At 59.5% G+C, this 16,203-nt stretch overlaps 2 protein-coding genes across 4 annotated transcripts; one reads left to right on the forward strand and one right to left on the reverse strand.

The window, feature by feature from the left end:
- The first annotated feature begins 191 nt into the window (after nt 1-191).
- On the forward strand, nt 192-4,697 carry NEIL1 (nei like DNA glycosylase 1). 2 transcript variants are annotated; one of them, XM_068696457.1, is made up of 9 exons: nt 199-765; nt 1,434-1,553; nt 1,703-1,781; nt 2,844-2,943; nt 3,068-3,192; nt 3,387-3,414; nt 3,739-3,800; nt 3,985-4,204; nt 4,348-4,697. In XM_068696457.1, the coding sequence occupies exons 1-9, from the start codon at nt 347-349 to the stop codon at nt 4,365-4,367; spliced, it is 1,173 nt and encodes a 390-aa protein (XP_068552558.1). In that variant the 5' UTR covers nt 199-346; the 3' UTR covers nt 4,368-4,697. The 2 variants fall into 2 exon arrangements, with proteins under 2 accessions (XP_068552559.1, XP_068552558.1); XM_068696458.1 differs by lacking the exons at nt 3,387-3,414; nt 4,348-4,697 and having other exon boundaries at nt 192-765; nt 3,985-4,193.
- A 192-nt stretch (nt 4,698-4,889) lies between these two features.
- Nucleotides 4,890-15,988, reverse strand: MAN2C1 (mannosidase alpha class 2C member 1). Of its 2 annotated transcripts, XM_068696427.1 has the most exons (26): nt 15,830-15,988; nt 15,619-15,744; nt 15,289-15,412; nt 14,503-14,573; nt 14,125-14,302; nt 13,491-13,680; nt 13,051-13,157; nt 12,734-12,844; nt 12,291-12,383; nt 11,886-12,002; nt 11,300-11,395; nt 10,850-10,995; nt 10,281-10,404; nt 9,671-9,792; nt 9,090-9,175; nt 8,390-8,560; nt 8,216-8,298; nt 7,977-8,071; nt 7,760-7,864; nt 7,410-7,566; nt 6,932-7,075; nt 6,707-6,816; nt 6,032-6,111; nt 5,800-5,945; nt 5,498-5,601; nt 4,890-5,426 (listed from the first exon to the last, which is right to left on the reverse strand). In XM_068696427.1, exons 1-26 carry the CDS (start codon nt 15,928-15,930, stop codon nt 5,309-5,311), a joined length of 3,105 nt encoding a protein of 1,034 aa, XP_068552528.1. In that variant the 5' UTR covers nt 15,931-15,988; the 3' UTR covers nt 4,890-5,308. The 2 variants fall into 2 exon arrangements, 1 of the variants encoding a protein (XP_068552528.1); XR_011100882.1 differs by lacking the exons at nt 4,890-5,426; nt 5,498-5,601 and having other exon boundaries at nt 5,894-5,945; nt 6,615-6,816.
- Between the last annotated feature and the right edge of the window lie 215 nt (nt 15,989-16,203).

The raw sequence follows: 16,203 nt of genomic DNA on the forward strand, positions 1-16,203 counted from the left end.
AGCGCCGTCTCCATGGCAACGCGCGGCCACGGGGACTACAACTCCCGGCGTGCCGCGGGGCGGCGCGCGGCCAATGGGGGGAGGAGCCCCGCCCCTCGGGGTGTGTTGCTAGGCAACGGGGGAGGAGCCCCGCTCCTCGGGGCGCGTTGCTAGGCAACGGGGGGAGGAGCCCCGCCCCTCGGGGCGCGTTGCTAGGCAACGGGGGGAGAAGCCCCGCCCCTCGGGGCGCGTTGCTAGGCAACGGGGGGGCCCCGCCCTTCCGGGGGCGTGTCGCTAGGCAACGCCTCAGGAGCGCGGCCCAGTCGGGGCCCGGTCGCGGCGCTGCGGTCGTGTCGCGAGTGTCGCGATGCCCGAGGGCCCGGAGCTGGCCCTGGCCGGGCGCTACATCAACGAGGCGTGCGGCGGGCTGGTGTTCAGCGGCGGGGCCGAGCGCTCGGCCGTGGGCCGCGGCCCGGAGGTGCCGTTCCGCAGCGAGGCCTACCGCCTGGGCGCCGCCGCCCGCGGCAAGGAGCTGCGGCTGCGCCTGGAGCCGCTGGGCCCCGGCAGCCCGCAGGCCCTCGTCTTCCGCTTCGGCATGTCCGGGGGGTTCCGGCTGCACCCCGCCACCTCGCCGCCCCGCCACGCTCACCTGCGCTTCCTCACCCGCGAGAGCCCCCCGCGCGCCCTCTGCTTCGTCGACGCTCGCCGCTTCGGCTCCTGGCGCCTGGGCGATGCCTGGCAGCCCGGCCGAGGGCCCTGCGTGCTGTCCGAGTACCAGGCCTTCAGGTAGGGGGGGAAGGGGGTGAGGGGAGGGATGCGGGGAGGGGGTGGGGTGGTGTCCGTGCCCCTCACGAGCAGCATCAGGGTGTCTCGAGGTGCTGCCGTGGCTGTGCAGCGCTTGCCGCTTCCATACCCGACACGGCAGTGGCAGGGAGCCCTTCCCTTGGCTTCTCCCTGCGCCTTCTGGCAGCTCACAAGGCTCCGCTCGCTGCCTCGGTCCCCAGCTCTGAAGCCCTGGGCTGGAGGAGCAGCAGTGCGCAGGGTTGAGCTGAACCCACTCCCTGCCAGAGCACTTCCCTTGTGTGGGGGGACGTGGGGCGCCTGTGCTGGGCTTCCTCTTCCCTGGGCTCACAAGAGTGGTCAGGCATTGGGATTTATTGCCCTGGGAGGTGGTGGGGTCACTGTCCCTGGGGGTGTTCAAGGCAAGGTTGGACGTGGTGCTTAGAGACATAGGTTAGTGGGCGACACCAGAGGTAGGGGGGTGGTTGGACCAAATGAGCTTGGAGAGCTTTTCCGACCTCAATGGTTCTGGGATTCTTCACTTTACTGTTTTGCCCCTTACTCAAGGACAGTTTTGGTTGCTTTGTGGAGGCTGCATGCAGGTCTTCTGCCCTTGGTGGCAGTAACACGGCTGTGTCCCAGTGCACCAGCCTGATACTCGTGCTCTGTCGCAGGGAGAATGTGCTGAAGAACCTGGACGACAAAGCTTTTGACAAGCCCATCTGTGAGGCCCTCTTGAACCAGAAGTACTTCAATGGGATCGGCAACTACCTCCGTGCTGAGATCCTGTACAGGTGAGGTGCATTTCATAATAAGGCTTTTTGCTGAGCTGAAACCACACCGTGTCCAGCCTCTTCCAAGACCAAACCTGAGTGCCTTTGCCTACCGTGCTAAGCTGTGTCAGAAACGAGAGGTCAGGCTTGTGACGGGTGGACTCTCTCAGGTTGAAGATCCCTCCCTTTGAAAAGGCTCGGACGGTGCTGGAAGCCCTGAAGCAGCAGGAGCAGGAGAGGAGGAAAAAGGTGGGGAATAGGTGGGAACAGGCGGTGTTTTCACAGCTCGGCATTGCTGTGGTCTGCCAGGCTCAGTCCTGGGAGCCTCTTGCCTTCTGTGCAGGGAGCCACACTGAGCTGAGAAACATCACTGAGGGGTTTGGGCTCAGCAGTGTGGCTGAAAAGGGGCTCAGGCTGCTTCTAGACCCTGGCTCAGCTGGGTGTGAAACTCTGGTCCTGCTTTGTGCTCAGCAGGGCACAAAGCTCTGCTTCAGCTCTGCTGACATGGCCAAGGGTTCGGGCTGGTTTCAGTTCACGGTTGGCTCCCCGCCCTGATGGGGCAGAACCCCTGCAGCATTCACACAGCCCTCCTCTGCCTGCACCGCTGTCAGGAGGTGTTTGCTTTTGGGGGACAGCCTGGACAGGTCTGGGGGGGTGCTCACTGCAGTCACTGAACCTTTTCTGCTGCCTGACAACCCCTGAGCCCTTTCCCATCCTGACAGCTGGCGTTTTCCCTTCACAACTACACTTCTTGCTGCATGGGAGCTCTCCCAGCCAGCTTGGTGTTGTCTCCTGACACAAATCCCCGTGTCTGAGCACGCCTGCCCCTCCAGTGGAGCGGCAAATGTGCGCAGCCCTTCCCTAACCTCACCTGGCCGTGCCACCGAGCTGTGGCAGCTCCCTGGCCTCGTGCCTCTGTGCTGTGCTCATGCTCAGCTGCACCCATGCCTTCAGGGAGCATCTTGTGTGTTTGGTTGAGAGAGGGTAAAGAGGAAGGGGTAAGAAAAACAAACAGAAGCTTAAAACATCGGGGGGAGGCTGCAGTAGAGCCTAATCTCATTGATTTAGGGTAGAGGGGGGTGGCTGCTTTAAGAAAGCCTGAAAACAAAACAAACAAACAAAAAAAAAAACACGTCCTGAGGGTTGTTTTCACAAACTGCTGGTGCTCCTGTGTGCTGCCCCAATTTCCTGTCCTGGTGGGGTTTGGCAGCTCCTCCTCGGGGGTGAGGGGAGATGGGTATTTGGGGGGTGACGAGATGCCCAGTGAGGCTGAGGTAGCTGCCAGGTGACTTCCCTTCTCCGCCCCTGCAGAATTCTTCCCTGCCGCCGAGTAAGAAGCTGAAGCTGAAGCGGGATAACCCGGATCTCCTGGAGCTGTGCCACACGGTGCCCATGGAGGTCGTGGCAGCAGGTGAGGCTGCAGGGCTGGGAGCTGGGGGACAGGGATGGCTGGCAGGGCCTGGGCTGGGCGCTGGCAGGACAGAGCTCCCTCCCCAGCTCTGTTTCTCTGCCCCTTTTCCTCTCTCCCTTCCCAGAGAAAAACCTCCTTGACCCAGACCACGCAGACAACCACACCGCCTTCAAGAACTGGCTGCGGTGTTACGGGGTGCCTGGCATGAGCTCCCTGCGCGACCACAACGGCAGGACCATATGGTTCCAGGTGGGCTGGGGGTCTCTGCCTGGGGCTGGGCGCCCCTACCACCCCCTCAGGGGGACACCAGCTCGGCTACTGCTTCTTGTGACCCCCCGCGTGGTGCTGTGTCACCGGGAAGCTCCCTTTCCAGCAGCCCGCTGTGCTGGAGGTGCCTGGGGAGCGATGGCAGCCCGGTCACTGCTCTGTCCCCTTCCTTGCAGGGTGAGCCCGGCCCCATGGTTCCCGGAGGTGAGTGCCCTCTGCTCCCCGCGGGACCTGCTCCTGCTTTGAGAGGGCTGGAGGAGGAAGAGAACCACTCACAGGCCCTGCTGGGGAGGCAACTGCTGCAGTTGTTGGGGCACTCAGGCCTGTGGCACTGGGGGATGCAGCCTGCTGGCTTCCTCCCAGCACCCACTGGGTGCTTTTCCAGGCTTGCAGCCATGTCCTGTCCTCACCTGAGGGTGGTGGGAGGGGAGAGGGAGCCCCCCTGAGTCCTTCCTACAGCCCCCATTGCCTGAACGGTCACGGCCTCCTCTCCCCTCACCCCAACCCCAACCCCATCTTCCCGTGCAGGTCAGAAGTCCCGCAAGAAGCGTGCTGGCCCGAAGGCAGACCCTGACGCTCCGACTGCTCAGGTAGGATGCTTCGGGGCTGGCATGGCTCCTGCTGGGACCAGAGCTTGTCCTGGGTCCTCAGCCTGCTCCCACAGGCACCGTGGGGCTTGTCCCAGGCAGCCAGCAGGCCAGGTGGTGCAGGAACCCTCCTGTTCCTCCAACACGTGCACCTTGCTGCTGCTAAGCCCTGGCTCTGTCTGCCCAGGTCACCACACGCGCCTCCAAACGGCGCTCCAGGCGTGCAGAGAACCCCGCAACGTCGGCCGTGAAGAAGGAGGAAGAGGAGGAGGAGGAAGCAGTGCCTGACCCACCACGGAGGGGCCGTGCCCGTGCGAGGAGGGCAGCAGCTGCTGCTCCAGCCTCCCCCAAGCCTGAGGCTCCAGTCAAAGCGACAAGACGCCGGGCGTCTGCACGCAAGGGCGCAGGTGAGGCGGTGATTCCCTGAGTTCTGGACTAGCACAAGCATGCAAGCAGCATGCCACGGCGACCGAGGGAAGGAGAGGAGCCAGCAGGGCTCTGTGGCACCAACCTTTCCCTTCCCTTTCTTGTTTTCCTCCCCACCTTCCAGGCGCAGCCCCCGCAGTGTGAGCACCACAAGCTGCCTTCCTCCCAGCTCCTCCTCCTCCAGCATAGCACTGCCTGGGCCCCAGGGCCACCTTCAGGCACGGCTGTTACAGCCTCAGGGCTGGGGGCAGGCTGCGTGCCTCCCCTGATGGTTTTTGGTTTTTAATCATGTTCTCTAAAGCCTCACTGCTCTGGCTTGGGTGTGGGGAGCAGATCTTCAGGACCACAGACTTTGGGTGCTGTGTCACTCTGACTCTTCTCCCTAACTGTATTTCCTCATCTTTTTCTGACTGCTCCCTGGATCCCTGAGCCAGCCTTTTTTAGCTGCTTAATAAAAGTATTTTGGGTAAGAAATCACCGTGCCTGCCTTTTTTGGGCTGGTACCAGCCCCTCCCTGCAATGGGCTGGAGCAGGCTCTCTCCCCACTCTACCCCCAACCCCAAAAACAGGTAAGTGCTGCCTCCCCCACCCCAGAGTGTGAGCCCAGGGCAGGAGACACTACAGGAGAAGTAAAGGCAGCTGGAAATAAGGTAAGAGGTTGAAACATATTTTTACATAATTCTTTTATTTGTGGAGAAGAACAACTATAGTGTTTTTTACACTTGCTCCCGCCTTGCAGCTGGGTGCTGCTTTGGTCTGGAAAGGACAATGGCTGTGACACACAGCCAGCACAGAAAGCTGCTGCTCCCCAAACCCCCTGGTTAGGCAGGGCAGATTTACTGCTCCTTCCATGAGGAAATGGAGCTCTTTTCCTGAGCTTTGTGGGGGTGGCAAGGGGGGGGGAAAGACTGCTCTTCCCTGGAACTGCTCTTGGGAAATCTCACGGGACTGGGGGCAGTAAAAACGCCCGGTCCTTGTTTGTCCCCAACCCAGGGAGAGGGCTCCCAGCAGCCTAGGGCTGTGAGTTGAGCTCCCAGCATTGGCCCAGGTTGCTGTGGCACCCAAAAAAAATGGGACTGAGGGCATCACTGCCTCAGAACCAGGAGGACGGAGAGCACCTGGAAGGGGGTGAAGGAAAGCCTCATGCCCTGCTGCTCCAGCACCAGGTGCTTCTTGGCAAGCGGCCGCTCCAGGAGGTCACAGCTGGGGAAGAAGGCAGCTGGTGAAGCTACAGCCACGGATCCGCCCGCGCCCAGCCCTGCAGCAGGACTTACAGCACTGCCTCCTGAATGGGGAGGGAGCTCCGCAGCCAGGTGACAGCCGTGCTGCCGTGCGCCTCGTACAGCCGCAGCACCAGCGCATCGGGCCTGTCCTCAGCCTTCGGGGACACAGCACGGAGAGAAACTCAGCCCCACGGGATGGGAACCTCGGGGGACAGCCAGACGCAGGCAGTCACAGCTGAGCTGCTCTGACACGCCAACGAGGGAGTTCCCGACCACGCTGAACAAGTGCAGCTTAACCAGGTTGGGTAACAAAGCGTCCCCTCCGCCTCCCCACTCCATCCCATGGGACTCGCCTGCTTGACAGTCTCCAGAACAACGGCAGGTGAGCTCACGGAAAAGGCACTCCAGGCTGGGCACTGGGCATGGCCGGCTGGGACCGCGTGGAGGGGGAAATTCAGGTTGTAAGCGCACTGGATCACACCCGCATCCTGGAAGGAACCTGCAGCACCAGAACCTCGAGTCAGCCTCCATGGACACACAGACAGGACAGTCTGTGCTCACCCCGAGGCTCGCTGGGGCACTCACCCTGGTGAGGTAGCACAGCGTACGTGAACCGGTGCTGCGTGATATCGGCCGTGGCGTCAGGGGACTTGGGTGCTCTCAGCCTGAGGGAAGAGAGGAGGGGGAGATGGGCATCGCCTAGTCCTCTTCCTCTGCCACACAGCCTGCAGCACCACGACAAGACAGCTGCCTCCCCCCTCTGTGCTACTCTGAGACCAGGCCCAGAGGTGGAAGCTGATTTCTGCTGATTTCTGGCAATGGACTGTGGACAAGGTGTCCCAGAAACTACCACCAACCTCTGAGGGTTGGTTTCCCATGGTTTTTATGGTTTCCCATGAAACTCACAGCTCAAGCTGAAACACAGAGTTTCTCTGAGGTTTTCATGCGTATGGAACGTCACCATTCCTCCCCCCTCCTTTAAGCCTCCCTTCCTGGGGCATGTTTTGGCCAGCAACGGAAAAATTAATTGCTGCAAACCTGATCTGATCTCTACGAAATTATCTATGAGCATAAGGAATTACATTCTCTTAGTCAACTTGAATTAAGTCAGCCAAAAGGTTTTAGAAGACGGCCACTTTGGCTAATCCCAAACTATTTCCTTGCTTACTACGATCATTCAGGCGCTGCCTTGATTTGAAAGGGACATCTCAGGAGTCGAAGCGATCACTGCAGCTCCACCACCACCCCGGCCCCACTCACAGCGAGAGGCTGAGGACGTTCCCACGTGCTGACGCCCCGTACTTGCTGTCATTCAGCACCGCCACCCCAAAGCCGTGCTCGGAGAGGTCCATCCACTTGTGAGCCCACACCTGCAGGAGGCACCACAGGATGGATCTGCCACACCAAGCTGCTGCCTGGGAGGAAGAGCAGCCCCCTGCGGGAGGTGCAGCCCGGCCCTGGTAGCAGATAAACCTCTCCTCTCACCTCGAATCTGGCCCAGTCCCACGATGTGTTCCAGTGCGTTGGCCGCTGCACGTGCCCAAACTGGATCTCGTAGGTGGCGTTCGTGCTCCGGACCTGCACAGGGAACTCCACCTTCAGGAACTTGTGGGATTCCTTCCAGTCGACCTAAATGTCATAGCAGAAGGGCATGGTCAGAGGGGTCTGGCGGGCAGAGACCGCACTCATCTGCCCCCAGCGCACAGCAGCCAGCTCCCAACCAGGCCCAAGAACTGTACAACAGCCCTGGAGCCTGAAAATGGGTGAAGTGGAATCTGAAAATGGGTGAAGCGATGCTCTCTATGCCACTCAGTCCCTCGGGGGACCTCATGCAGGGTCCTCACAGGCAACAGGAGGCTCCAGAGGAGGGAATGAGGGGAAACATAACTCTGAAGAACGGTTCAGCTTCCCGGGGCCCTGCCTGCACACCACACGTCCCTAATGCAGCAGCTGCTGGCCATACCTCGGTCACGAAGCGGACATACGGGCACGCGGCATCCAGGATGATCTCCTGGGTTAAGGTGCTGCTTTTCCCGACCCGCAGAGAGAACCTTGCACTTGCCCGCAGGTCCCCTGCCAGGGTGATTTCCAGAGGCTTCAGCACCGTTGTCACTGGCCTCCTAGAGAAAGGGGTAAAGGCAGAGCTGGTCCCCGCAAGGAAGATCCAGGATCCCAAATCAGGCACTGGCTTCTCCAGAGCGAATGCCCAGAAACAGGAGAGCTGTTGAGGTTTTGTTACAGCTAAGACTGACGGGGAGGCAAGAAACTCAAAGCAAAGTGAGAATCCAAGTGCTGCATGTCCTGCTCCTCTACCTGGTTTCCAGGTGGTAATCCATCACGTCCCAGGCATCCCAGTACAGGGGAACGTCATCAAAGAGAGCAAACTGGTTGGCACAGCAGCCATCTGCAACTGCCTCCCTGGAGCAGAGAAACAACCTTAAAATCTGGCATTTGTGAAGGGTTTACACAGAGAAAAAGGCCCAAGAAAAGTTTGAGGAGCCTGGTTCCAGGCACCAGGTGAGGGACAGACCTCTCAGAGTCTGCCAGACGAAGAGAAATCAGGCGGCCCATTGCATCCAGGTGGACCGCAATCACCCCATTCTCCATGGTGACAGAGCCATCCTCCTGGGGGAAAAGGACAAGCAGAGCCATGACTCCATGGGGCAAGGTGGACACCAAGGCCCCAGTTATAAGTTCTGCACGCTGCATTCTCTAGGTTTCTCCCCAGTCAGCCTCTGGTGCAGGTACCCCGACCTGCGCTGCGCTCACCTGCTCCGTCACTGTCACGGGCTGCAGGGGTGGCAACGGCTCCCTCACTATCGTGTAGCCCATGCTGGGGGCTGTCACCAGAGCTGGAAAGAAAAGAGGCTCTACTTCAACATCCTCAGACCTGTGCCCTTTTAAGAAGCTCAGCTACAAAAGCTCCCCCCGTGTTAGACAAACCTAAAACCTCTGCTCCAGTTGGCCCGGTCCTGGAGATCACCTCGGTCCGTTCCCAGGGCAAAGTGTTCAGCACGAGGGTGCCCTCGGCGTGCCCGGACTCGGGCTGCAGCAGGTCCCCGCATAAGGACTGCACAGCTTCCTCCTGCAGCTGAGCACCAGCTTTGCGGATCTCTAAGGGGGAAAATAAAAAGAAAAAAGGAAAAAAAAAAACTTTTAAAAAGGACTGAATTGAGCCCAGGCAGGTAGTTCCTCCTATCTGGTGCTCCTGTGCAATGTACACATACTTTGGCTACTTCCAAGCTACAATTACTAATTGTTCTTAATATTAATTAATATTATCTATTAAGCAATTAAAGTTTACAATTATTAACTTTGTTATTACAAGGCTACAAGGAGCTCTGCCAGTTCAGCTGGAAAACTGCTGAGCTGTAATAAAAGATGTTGTAACTGCTCCTGGGCACGAAGGAGCTGATTTCAGCTCCCACCGTTGCTGGGGTCTCTCCTGGCATGCAAACAGCATGCAAAAACTCAGTAATCAGTGCGTTTTGGTAATTCCCCAGTCCAATTAGCACAATTACTGACACATGACTGTCCTGCACAGGCAATCCAAGACTGAAACATCTGCACCAGATCTGCACCAGGCAAGAGGCAGTGTGCTCCAGGAGGTTTAAGCGTCCTCCTCGCCCAAATCCCTGCTCACCTGCGTAGTATTGCAGGGCATCCTCAACCACGAGCTGGATACAGCTGCCTGGCAGCACGTCGTGGAACTGGTTGAGCAGCAGCAACCTAAAACAGAAATGAAGAATGATGTGAAAAGGCTCTGTGGAGAGCAGCAGGCTTGCTGGAGCTTACCAAGCCCTGCTTGCAAGATGGACAAACCTTGTAACTGTTCCCTGTGCCCCCACTAGGAAGTAATTGGGAGAACAAGATTTTTTGCATAGCACCCTTTAAATCCCTTTATGTTAGGACTTGTCAGCTGTCATCTTAGCAAACCACAGCCATGGGGAGTAAGAGCTATTTTTTTTTAATCCCTTGGGGCTAGCAGATATATTGCTGCACAAGCTCAGACGAGCCAAAACTGGCCAAGGATAGGCTTGGGTTGGAAATGAAGTTTCCAGCCAGGAGAGCAGGAAGAGCTTGGAGCTCCCAGTGGCTTTGGAGTGAGGGTTTGAGGATTTCAGTGGAAGAAGCCCGGCACTGTGACCCCTTCCATGTGGAGCCCCGATCAGTGGCTGGAGGAGCAGCGTGTGTGCAGCCATCGGTGCTCGCGTGTGCCCCCACCTCCAGAGCCGCTGCAGCTCGCTGCCAGGATACTGGAAGGAGCTGTCCCGTGCCAGAGCCAAGGCGCTGAGAACTTCCACATCGTGGAGGATTTGCTCGCACTCCCGATTCCCCTTCTTTATCTAGTGCCAACCAAGAAGAGAAGGAAGATCCTTAGGAAGTCTGGAGCTCCGAGCAGATCGCTGACACCAGCAGCAAAATGCCCAGCTCCACGCAAGGAGGCTGGTGACTTGGAGGTGTCCTGAGCTGCAGGCACCAGGGGGATTTTTTCCACAGGTCACCCTGGCTTTCAGCCCCACAACTCCCAGCACAAAGCACAGCTTAACGCCAGGCCAGGCTCCTCCTGTCTGTTCCCCCCCCTTATTCCTCTTCACCCCACCTCTGCAACGATCAGGGCCCTGCTAAAGCACAGGACAAGGCAGTTATAGATCAAGGTGGCCCTGGCTTCCTTCTCCCTCTTGGAAAAAAGTCTGCTTAAAGACTAACAGTCAGCTTTGGCTTGGGGAGGCCTGGCTACGATGTGGCTCCCACAGTCAAGACTTAAAGGGAAACCTAGAACTGCCTGCAGAGGGGCAGAGAGAACTGCGAGCAGCCTGCATCCCGCAGTCACCTGGGCCTGGGTGGTGTACGTGCCGTTGTGCAGCTCAAGGAAGAGCTCGCCCACCCACGTGCACAGCTGCGACGACTCCTTCTCCAGAACAGAGAAAAGCCGGTCGGGAGTGGACATCTGGATCCTGGGGGAGGGAGGTACAGACAGCGATAGGTCAGGAGGGAAGCACACGAGCAGCTAGTGCTGTATCCTCACCAGGAAAGGTGACAGGCCCAGAAGTGAGGCACCAGAAACCCCAACAGATCTCAAAGGGGTGGCTTGTGGATGGCTGAGGACAGAGGTGTAAACCACCACAGCACGGTGGAAGCAAAGGAAATCTTCAGCTCAGAAATCCCCCCAAAATACAAACTGCAGGCAGGGCCAGCGGAGTGGTGAGGGGTCCTGCTGAGGGGCAGCAGCTGGCTGACACCCTGCCTTGTTGCCAGATGACTTTTCCCCAAACCAGCCTCTGCAGAGCTTTGAGCCACGTTTTTTGGACACAGCTGCTTTGGCAGAAGCAGTGGGACCCTCTGGGGGCTGTGATGAGAGCTCTGTGCCTGCAGAAGGCGAGGGGAAGGGAGCTCTCTTACCTCGGCAGCCCGTCTGTGTCACGCATCCTCTTCATCCTGTCCAGCATCTTCTGCGTGGGGCCCCCTCCTCCGTCTCCAAAGCCGAAGAGCACAGCGCTGTGGTTCACACGTCCTTTGTCCTTGTTGTTCTTCACTGTTTTCAGCATCTAGAAGGAATTTTGCACAGCTACACTCTCCCGGTACCCAGCCCCAGCTCCCATAGCTCCACACAAGAGAGCTGCACCAGCCTTTGGGGTGCAAAGTCTGGCCGTGGCCCTCTTCCCCACCCCAAAACACAGGAATCAGGCACGGACACATCTCAGAGGCAGGCACCTGACTGCCAGGCACCCTAAAATCCTTTGTCCAGCATCCCCACTCCCTTCCCAGGCAGTGCCCTCCCCCAGGAGCCTCAGATCTGGTCCCATGAGGCTGGCATTGGGCTTCACGTGCAGATTTGGCAGCCCCGCTCACCTCCTCCACTCGCCCAAGCATCCCATAGGAGTCACCAGGGGGGAAATGGGTCAGCACTCGGGAACCATCGATGCCTTCCCAGAAAAAAGTGTGATGCTGCAGGGGAAACAAAGACAAGTGCGGTGTCTCTACCAGCCTCCCTGTCCCACAGCGTTAAAACACAGCCCATCATCCCCAGGAGTTCCCAAAAAGAAATCTGTGCTCGTGCCAGAGCCAATGAGCCATTAACCAGCCCCTTGCTCAGCATCTCAAGGCTCCCAAACTGATCTCCCCCACAAAGGTGTGTACAGAGAGCATGTTCCAACCACCTCAACACAGAACTCGTACACTAGAAGCCCACACAGACAGGTCACAGCTTCCTGTCTGGGGGGTTGTTAGGAGCAAAAGAACACCTGGAGGCAGCAGTTATGGGCAGCCAAGCTGAGATCATTGTATCCCCCTCCCCTAAAGCCCGGCAGGACACTGCTACCACCATAAACCGGTCCCAGCTTTGAGTTTTTGGGAGAAGAGCCTGTGTCTGCTGAGCCGAATGACTGGCTGTGGAAGAAAGGGGCAAAGCCTGCAGACAGACCCCGGCACAGCTCACCGGGAAGGCGTTCACCAGGTTCCAGCTGAGCTTCTGCGTGAGGAACCGCCTGATCCCACAGCCACGCATCAGCTGGGGCAGCTGGGCCGAGTACCCAAACGTGTCCGGGAGCCAGAACTGGGAGCAGAGGAAGAGAAACACGCGAGTCACACACACCACAGCCTGAGCTCGGCCGGGGTGTCCCGGCAGGAAGGCCCCAAGCCCTTCTTGCACAAGGGACACCGACTCCTAACCCTGTGCTAACTGGCAGGACGCGCTGGGGACTGGGCATTCACTCATCACAGCTTTAGCTGCCAAAAGCAGAGCTACGTGAGGCACCCAGAGGTGCTCTCTGAAGGCGAACCATCGAGAAACCCCCGAGCACAGCAAGGGGTGGAAGGAGACAGCGTGCAGAAGAGCAGATACCTCCGAGCAGATCCGGCCAAACTGCTCCTGGAAGAACCGCTGGCCCTGGAGGAACTGCCGCACCATGGCCTCCCCGCCGGGCAGGTTCCCGTCCTGGGGGCAGAGCACATCAGGTACCGAACCAGGCATGGGGAGAGGGCTCCTGGGTGCAGCCCCACTCCCACCCGCTGTCACCCTGCCTGGGGAGGATCTGGACAAACAAAAGGGGAAGAACCCGAGGCAGTGCGGAGCAGGGGCTGGGCAGCAGCCCTGAGGGCTTCTGGGTGGAGAAGGCAACAAAGCGATTTGGGAGAGGGATGGTATTTTTCCAGGGCCAGACACCACACACAGGAGCTCACCACCGACCAGACAGGGGCAGCAAAGGCCCTGCTGTGCCCTGTCCCAGCGCCAGGCCCCAGAGGGATGGCACGAGAAGGGCTCACTGAGCTCCCCACGCTTCTCACCATTTCCACCCAGGTGCCGCCAACAGGAATGAACCGTCCCTTTGCCACGTAGTCCTGAATCTGGGCGTAGAGCCCTGGGTACCAGCTCCGCACCCACTCGAACTGCTGCGCCTGCCAGAGCACAGAGGACAGTCTCAGCTCCCACCGTGCCTCCGCACAGGGTGCTGCCGGTCACCTCTGCTCTTGTCTGGGGTCACGCTGCAGAAGCAGCACGCCGCAAGCAGAAGAAAAGCTCCTCAGAGAGCCTGGCAACAACCCCCAACACTGCCCAGAGCAACCCCTTCCTGACCCAGAGGTTTCGGAGGGAGAGGACTCACCTGGGAGCAGACGAAGGTGAACTCGGGGTTGCTCTCCATCAGGTGGATAACCGTGACCCAGCTCCGAGCACATTTGCGGATGGTCTCCTCGTACGGCCACAGCCAGGCTGCAGGGACAGACACAGCCCCAGCGCAGTTATCGCTCGGCACAAATACCCACCTAAAGGCTCCTCTGGGAACGGGGCTGTGCTGCCCTTCAAGGATCAGGCAGGGAAACGCTGAGACCGAAGCCCCCTGCAGGGACTGAAAACTGAAGGCTGAATTCCGACAGGCAGGAGAGGGTGGTCTGTAAGCCAGCCCTCAGCAGCAGGGGCACAGCAAGCCAGACGTGCCCAGTCCGACCGGCTGTGTGGCAGCACAGAGCCCCTTCCCTTCCCTCGGGGCTCGCTGCCTGGAGCTCGGGGGCAGCCAGCAGGGAGGGCACGCCGTGCTGCTCTCACCGGAGTCGATGTGGCAGTGCCCCATGGCATGGATGGTGTGCTGGCTCTCGCCGTTCTTCTGGTTGAAGACAGCCGCAGCCAGGCTGCGGGCAGCAGGGAAGGTGGCTGGGTCGGTAACGTCGCACACGTTCACCATCTGGTTGGCGGCATACAGTGCCTGGAAGCTCCGCTGGTTTTCCTCCCCGAGGAGCTGGGGTTGGGAGGAGGACAGCTTGACTCTGAGCTGAGGACAGCTTTCTGCACCCACACTCGCCCCGGGGAGAACCTCCTGCCTCCTTCCAGCACCTGACGCTGCCAGCGGTGCCAGGCACACACCACGTCCCCAGACACAGCCTGACGTCTGTGCACGTGTCCTCCTAAAGCCAGGTTACACATACACCAATTACAGACTGCTCTGGTCAAACAGATCCTGTTTTGGAACAGGAGACGGGTGAAACAACCACCTGTGGCTTCTCCCCATTTGGTTTTCTCCTGCTCTAGACAACATCAATTAAGCTCAAGCAGCAGGAGCAAATACTTGTTCCTCCAGAGCCTCCCGGTGGGAGGACAGGTCTTGGAACAGCAGCAGCAGCAGAGGATAAAATGAAGGAGTTGTAGAAGGAGGTGGAAAGGATGACAGAATGGGTGCACAGACCTGGGCCATGTCCAGCAGTATCTCCAGATCCACCAGCAGCTCGTAGACATCCCTGTTGAAGACGACGAGCTCAGCGTTGCTCACAGTGAACCTCCTGTCGGGGTCCGGAGGCGCGATCATGGTGCCCTTGCCAGCCCCGAAGAGCCCATTGCAGGCCAGCTCCACGTAGAGCGTCACGCTGCGGACACGGGGACACAGCCATCAGGGCACAGACCACGAGCACGCAGCTGGGGAGGCTCAGTCCCACCCCACAGCAGGACCCCAACCCCAACTCCTGGCAGACCCACTGGATGCCCCGATGCAGGCTTGGGGGTCTCGTGGCTGCCAGAAGTCCAAGATCCCCCAGCAGAAGGGGGTGCAGCCAGGCTGACCGCTCACCTGTGGGGCTCCGACTCCTTCAGGCAGCTCGTCAGGATGTAGCTGGTCTTCTCACCCTCCTTCGTCAGCCCCTGCAGGGGAAGGCAGCACGTTCAGCCCACAAGCCCACGACAGCGGGCTTGACAGAGCAGCTGGACACAGGGGGTGGGGTCCCGTGTTCTGTAGGGCCCTGCTTCCCCACAGAACAACCGGCGTGGAAACTGCAGGACTGAAGCTGACCTGTGCTAGTCCTGCCAAGAGCCCGACCTGTTAGTCTTGTTGGCGCTGGAGATGTACATCTCAGGCCCGGAGCTCGCCTACCTGTCTTGCAAGACATCTGATAATGCCTAAGCAAGGGATTTCCCGTTGGGACTACTTTGCAGACCAGAATTTTAACTCCTGGTGAGGAGTCAGCCCCTAGGAAACGCTCAAACACACCAGCAGCTTGACTTTTGGGACTGAACTTCAGAAACAGCTCCCAGACCCTCTGTGGCCCAGCACAAAGCACAGCAGGTGAACCACGAGCCTCACCCTGCCCCGTCCTAGCTCCTACACACACACTGCCCCCTCACCTGTTTGCTATTTACCTATTTTACAGAGTAAAGCCAAACAACCCTACAACTACACATCCTCTTTATGCTGTTCCTCATGATCACCCTGTCCAGGCCTCCAGCTGTTCTTGTCCACACGTTATTCCCCTGCCACAACCCCTGCAGGCATCGCTCCAAAGAGCGTGTAACGACCAGGAGGGGGTTCCTGCTGTCCCGTCAGAGGGGTGAGGGAGGTGAATGCCCTGCGCCTCCTCACCTGCACGGGCTGGCCGTCCCGCCACACCATGCCTTCCCCATCGCTCTCCCAGACGAAGTGCACCTCCTGCCCTGCCCATTCCGGGGGGATGCTCAGCTCCACCTTGAACCAGCAGGTCTCCCACCTGGAAACAGAGCACGGAGCCCCTCACCTCGCTGCGGGGAGCTGAGGGGAGCACCCCTGAGGGGAGCCGCTCGTCCTCAGGCGAAGCACAGCGGGGACACCGCACACATTTGGCGTGTCAGGGTGACAACGCTGCCTGGCCCGAGGTTTAACCACCTTTGATTTAAGCAGCACCAGCACGGCCCCGCGCTGTTCTGCAGTACTCACGGAGGCCCGAAGGAGTCCCCGAGGGCGGCGGGCTGGAAGCGCTGCCCCACGGCCCGGCTGTAGGGGAGGCGCAGCGGGCTCTGGAAGCAGGAGAGCGCCGCGGGCGGGCAGCGGGCGCCGAGCAGCCTGCGGGGACACGGCCGGGGCACGGTACAGGGGCACCCCCGGCACCCCCCCGGAGCCCCCCGCAGCCCCCCGGGCCGGCTCGCACCTGCCCCGCAGGTTGCAGTCGGTGAAGTACACGGCGGACACGAATTTCTCCACACGCTCCAGCGCCGTCCGCCGGTGCTTCAACATGGCGCCCGCCGCCATGCCGGGCACCCCCCGCCACCGCGCCTGCGCCCTCCTCCTCCTCCTCCTCCCCTCGGTTGTAATTAAGCAATTAAGCGGCTGTAATTAACCGGGAGGGGGCGGCGAGGCCCGCAGCCTCGCCTCCAGCCCCTAAGGGTCCCCCCCTCTGAATGAGGAAGTGGCAGTAGGCAGGGCTGAGCCCTGCTGGTTTAATGGACAGGCAGGATCGCACAGGCACAACAGAAACACTAAATAAAAAATAAACCCTTTTTCTGTTTTTTTTTTTGTTTTTTT

The sequence above is a fragment of the Anas acuta genome, chromosome 12, assembly GCF_963932015.1.
Source record: "Anas acuta chromosome 12, bAnaAcu1.1, whole genome shotgun sequence".
Lineage (NCBI taxonomy): Eukaryota > Metazoa > Chordata > Aves > Anseriformes > Anatidae > Anas > Anas acuta.

What these genes read in the sequence shown, in the direction of transcription:
- NEIL1 (XM_068696457.1), top strand. Translation starts at nt 347, where the DNA reads ATGCCCGAGGGCCCGGAGCTGGCCCTGGCCGGGCGCTACATCAACGAG. An exon ending in CATGGAGGTCGTGGCAGCAG is followed by an intron (nt 2,944 to 3,067) that starts GTGAGGCTGCAG and finishes CTCCCTTCCCAG; the next exon opens with AGAAAAACCTCCTTGACCCA. An exon ending in GTCTGCACGCAAGGGCGCAG is followed by an intron (nt 4,205 to 4,347) that starts GTGAGGCGGTGA and finishes CCCACCTTCCAG; the next exon opens with GCGCAGCCCCCGCAGTGTGA.
- MAN2C1 (XM_068696427.1), bottom strand. Translation starts at nt 15,930, where the DNA reads ATGGCGGCGGGCGCCATGTTGAAGCACCGGCGGACGGCGCTGGAGCGT. An exon ending in CCGTGACAGTGACGGAGCAG is followed by an intron (nt 8,072 to 8,215) that starts GTGAGCGCAGCG and finishes CTTTTCCCCCAG; the next exon opens with GAGGATGGCTCTGTCACCAT. An exon ending in GGGACTGGGCCAGATTCGAG is followed by an intron (nt 6,817 to 6,931) that starts GTGAGAGGAGAG and finishes TGCCTCCTGCAG; the next exon opens with GTGTGGGCTCACAAGTGGAT.